This window comes from Penaeus vannamei, chromosome 5 (genome assembly GCF_042767895.1).
Source record: "Penaeus vannamei isolate JL-2024 chromosome 5, ASM4276789v1, whole genome shotgun sequence".
Lineage (NCBI taxonomy): Eukaryota > Metazoa > Arthropoda > Malacostraca > Decapoda > Penaeidae > Penaeus > Penaeus vannamei.
The window spans coordinates 2,133,970-2,138,969 of record NC_091553.1 but is presented as its reverse complement, the minus strand read 5'-3'; the positions used below and the strand labels follow the sequence as shown (position 1 = coordinate 2,138,969).

The 5,000-nt window shown below is 59.8% G+C and overlaps 2 protein-coding genes across 3 annotated transcripts in view; one reads left to right on the top strand and one right to left on the bottom strand.

Annotated features, from left to right (window-relative positions):
• Positions 1–5,000, top strand: part of Naa15-16 (N-alpha-acetyltransferase 15/16) — a 90,032-nt gene that overhangs the window by 24,491 nt on the left and 60,541 nt on the right. The window lies entirely within an intron of this gene.
• LOC113825877 (uncharacterized) overlaps positions 3,054–5,000 on the bottom strand; it is a 9,682-nt gene continuing 7,735 nt past the window's right edge. For both annotated transcript variants that reach the window (XM_070121734.1, XM_027378721.2), the window contains exon 2: positions 3,054–4,280. In XM_070121734.1, coding sequence (XP_069977835.1) covers positions 3,198–4,280 — 1,083 coding nt within the window. In that variant the 3' untranslated portion in view covers positions 3,054–3,197. The remainder of the gene's footprint in view (positions 4,281–5,000) is intronic.

Sequence of the window (5,000 nt, the reverse complement as noted above, 5' to 3'; positions counted from 1 at the left end):
AGCTAACAGGTTACGTTGATCGAAGAACAGCTGACAGGTTACGTTGAACGGGGAAGAACAGCTGACAGGTTACGTTGAACGAAGAAGAACAGCTGTCCTGTTACGTTGAACGAAGAAGAACAGCTGACAGTCTCTATAAAACTCGAGAATAGCCGACAGTTTGCCAGCGCTGAGACCCCAAAGTGGCCATTTCCGACCGAGGATCCCCAGTGGCCCACTTCGGACCAACTTTGGGGTCCTCATTGGCGCCACCGTGGACTCGGCCTCGCCCCGCACTGGCCATTCCGGACTCGGCTGGGATTTGTGGAGGCTGTTTGGGCGCCGAGGGAGATCCTGAGGTCCGAAGGTGGCCGAAGGTGTCCGAAGGAAGGAAGGGAGGAGGAGAAAGGAGAAGGAAATGATGGGGAGGAGTAGGAATGAGCAGGGTGACGATTGGGTTGGATTGAGGACTGTTCTTCCATCCATACTTACACATATACATACATACATACGCACGCACATAATGCATACATGCATATTAATACACATACATACATACATATACGTATATATACATACACAATATACATACATACATACGCACGCACATAATACATACATACATATACATACACATACATACATATACATACGTATATATACATACACAACATACATACATTTATATACATATACATAAATATACATACATACATACATACATACACATACATACATACATACATACATACACACATACGTACGAACATAACTTGATCTATCCATCCGTCCATCTACCTGCATTGGAAATCACTCAGTCGTCGTATCGGGTCCAGCAGGCCCCTTTGTTATGGCTCGCCAGTCGTGCATGGAGGTCGCACGCGTCGGCTGGGTCTAATTAATGAGGGGAGCGATGAGTGTGATGAGGCCTCGGGGAAGGAGCGAAGGATTTGTTGTCTGTGGTGGGGGGAGGGTTGACTTCCTTCTGGGGGGTGGGGGTGAATTGACTTCCCTTCTTTGGGGGGAGGGGTTTGGCTTCCTTCTCCTTGGTGGGTGGGAGAGGGCGAGGGGGAGGAGAAGGCAGACTTTCTTTCCTGTCTTAGCGTGTGTCTGTCCTCTCTCTTTCTCTCTCTCTCTCTCTCTCTCTCTCTCTCTCTCTCTCTCTCTCTCTCTATCCCCTCGCCCCCTTCCCCCTCCCACCCCATTCCCCTTGGCATGGCAGTTCGGGCTCCGATCCCGCCCTCCCTACCTCGCGTCCCGCCGCCCGACCCTCCTGGCGCGCCCCCACGTGGTCGGGTGTCGCCTGCGCTCGGGCCTCGCCCACCGCGCCCGCCCTCCTTCGTAGCCGCCGCCGCCCTTCGGTCGCAAAGGCGCGGGCGTTCATACGTAACCTCCGCTCTGCAGTGTACCAGGAAGTGGGGCGGATTTTGCGTCGGTCCCGCTGCGTGGGTGGACCGAAGCTCATTTCGGCGGGGAAGTGGTGGGGAAGGTGGAGAGGATGGGGGAGGGAGGGGGGATGAGGTGATAGGTCCAGGCGGTTTTGTGTGTGTTTGTGTCTGCGTGAATGCGTGCGTGCGTGCGAGCTTATTGCAAGGGTCGTAAAGAGACGCGTGGGAGTGCAGGCTGGCCTTTGGGGAGGGGCTTTTGGCCTTTGGGGACTGGGCTGAGGAAGGGGAGCGAGCGAGGGCGGAAGGGAGCGCGGGGGGGACGGAAGCGGAGGCGCCAGCGAGAGAGGGAAAGCGAGCGACGGAGATGCTGCTCAAGCATGTCCAGTAGCACTTCTGCGACGCAGCCTTGCGCCGTAGAAAGTGCGTCGCCCAGTGTCCTCCCTCGGGTGGCACCCCTCCCCCCCTTCCTTCCCCTCCCCAGTCCTACCCAGTCCTACCCAGTCCTACCTTACTATGCCTTACTCTACCCTACCCTACCCTCCCCTCCCCTCCCCACCCTCCCCTTTTGTCTCTCCTCTCCTCTGCCCTCCCCCCCCTTGCCCTGCCCTGCCCTCCTTACCCTACCCAACCGTGCCTTCCCCCTCCCCTCCTTACCTTAACCCTGCCCTACCCAGCCAGCTGTCACACGCCCTCGCGCTGCCTTGGGTCTTTATAAAGAAGTGGATTCGCTGTGTCGAGGTCACGGCCCGGTTTTGGGGGTCGACCTTGTGACGTCGTAAGGTCGTGCTCATTAGGGCCGCGTTGGTTGGTTGGAGGGGGAGGGGGGAGGGGGTAGGGGCGCTGTAGGGTGAAAATGGCTTATATGTTGTGGCGGCGGCGGCGGCAGGGCCTTTTATGGGGTGGGTTGAGTGTCCGCTGCCGGGGGGGTCGTTGGGGCCCGGGGCTGGGGTCAGTGGGGCTTACGACTGGGGTCCGTAGGTGGGCTTCCGTGTGTCGGAAAGGGTTGCGTTTAGCGGCGCACAAGGGCAAGGAACAAGAAAACATCCGAGTGGTACTTTATAGCTGTAATAATAGGGTCTCCATAAATTCACATATATATAAACCAGAATACAGAAAGTAACAAACAACTGGTGTTGATCCGTATACACTTTGCATCAACCGAGAGATTTCCCTCTCCCTACATCCCTCCCCCCACCCCCTCCATTCCCCTTCCCCGTCGCCCCCCTACCCCTACCCCCCTTCCCCTTCCCCTTCCCCTTCCCCTTCCCCTTCCCCTTCCCCTTTTCCCTCACCCGCCCTCCTCGATGAAGGCGGATATTTCTCTTCGTTGTCATTTGCAAGAGCGTGGGCAGGGTCGGTCCTTTTCACGAGGGACGCTTTCCAGAGAGATTCCTCACTTCCGCGAGAGGGCTTCTTCCGACGCGGGTGGCTCGAGTGGCTCGCAGATCGTCGTGCGGGTCGCTGTCCGGCTGTGCGAGGGGCGCCGCTGTGGGGGGCCACGCTTCCTCTTGAGCGAATCTCTCCGGACGCTGGCGCAGATTTCGCCGCCGGGAGAGACGGCCCGTGGGATGCGTCGCTCGGGTTAGGCAGCGCTGCGCAGACGGACGTGTTTAGGTTGTGTCTGGCCTTCCAAGGTCATGGATTGGGACCTTTCTCGCCGGCAAGGTCGTGGCTTCCTGAGCGCCATCGTAAACACGGCCGCGTTATGCAGGACCCTTCGTGGGGATGGCAGTCCGGTCCGGATCAGATTCCTCATTGATATGGCCAGCGGGGCGCAAGGCCGCCCGCGAATGGTCCCTCGCGAACAAGGTCGCCCTCGACCCGCAGTGCTCACACTCTGGGGCGCTGCGCACGCCGTCTGAAGGTCTCCGCCAGGGGGTTAATGGGCGGGACGTTCGGCCCGAAGTTGACGTTGATGTCGCTGTCCAGGGGGTGGCCGGGCCGCACCACGACGCCGAAGTCCTCCACGGGCTCCGGGAGGTGGTTGGACACCGGGGCCGCGGCCGCCGGCGAGGGCCTCGGGGCTGCCACCAGGGACGCTGACGCGGAGGGCAGGACGAAAGGCACGGCCGGGACGGGGTACACGTAATGAGCGACCGGTTGATGGCTCGAGACGGGCTGGAGCACGGCTGCGGGATGGGCCGTGGAGCGCTGTGGGCGCGGGTACACGTAGGGCACGAAGATGTGGTTGTTGGTGGAGGCGCCGCCCACGAACATGGAGAAGGGGCGCTGGTGGTCGGGCGGCGGCAGGAAGGCGGGCACGTTGCCGTTGTACTCGCGGTCGTGCAGCGCCGCCGACACGGGCCGCAGGCGCGACGGCTCCAGCTGGTAGCGCTCGTCGTCGTCGAGCGTCTGCGGCGGGTCCTGGAACACGTCCGAGTTGAAGCCGCCGCCCTTGATGATGAGGAGGTCGTCGTCGGCGTAGAAGACTTCGTCAGGGTGGAGGCCGCCCAGCTGGTGCGGGCGCGGGCGCGGCAGCGGCGGCAGTGTGCCCCGCTCGCTCTGCAGGCGGTCCAGTGTCGTGTACTTGTCGTCGGCGTCGAGCACGGCACTGTGCTGGTCGTCGTGGGCCGTGTCGGCGGTCACGCGGCTCTTGGTGGTGCCGTCGTCGTCGCGGGGCGGCGCCGGGGGGCCTCCGCGGGGGCCTCCCACGGGCACGAAGCTGAAGGGCGGGTACGGCCCCAGGAAGAACGGGTGGGCGGTGATGCTCTTGAAGTGGCGCTGGCGCTCGGAGGGTGGCAGCCGCGGCCGGAACGTGGTGGCGGGCGGCGCGGACGTGGTGGGCTCAACGTAGCCGGGAATCCGCGACGCCTTTGGGTGATTGTCGCTCTTGCCCCACACCCACCGGTCGTCGCTGCTCGTCACGCCCACCAGCAGCACACTCAGCGCCCACAAGGTCCGCGGTACCAGCATCTGGAATAAGTACAGCGTTAGTGCTGCCTCCCGTCACTCACCTCCACCTCCTCTTCCTCCTCCTCCACCTCTTCCTCCTCCTTCACCTCTTCCTCCACCACCTCTTCCTCCTCCCCCTACCTCCCTGGCTCCCGCCTCTGTAACCATCACCGCGAGGCACTCCATCTTCCCCAAAGATCACTGCTTTCGTCATCATTGAAGTCTCGAGTCATTTGCCATTCTTTCACTAGCTCTTCTCTCTCTCTCTCTCTCTCTCTCTCTCTCTCTCTCTCTCTCTCTCTCTCTCTCTCTCTCTCTCTCTCTCTCTCTCTCTCTCTCTCTCTCTCTCTCTCTTTCTCTCTTTCTCTCTTCTCTCTCTCTCTTCTCTCTCTCTCTCTCTCTTCTCTCTCTCTCTCTCTCTCTCTCTCTCTCTCTCTCTCTCTCTCTCTCTCTCTCTCTCTGTCTCTCTCTTTTTCTCTCTCTTTCTTCCTTTTTTCTTTGTTTTATTTCCCTCCCTCCCTCAATTCCTCTCCTCTCTCTTCTTCCTCCTACTACTTGCTCTTTTTCTCTTCCCTCCACCTCTCTCCCTTGCTCTCTCTCTCTCTCTCTCTCTCTCTCTCTCTCTCTCTCTCTCTCTCTCTCTCTCTCTCTCTCTCTCTCTCTCTCTCTCTCTCTCTCTCTCTCTCTCTCTCTATTCTCACTCGAGCCATTGGCCCCCGCGCGCCCACACGCCTCCTACAG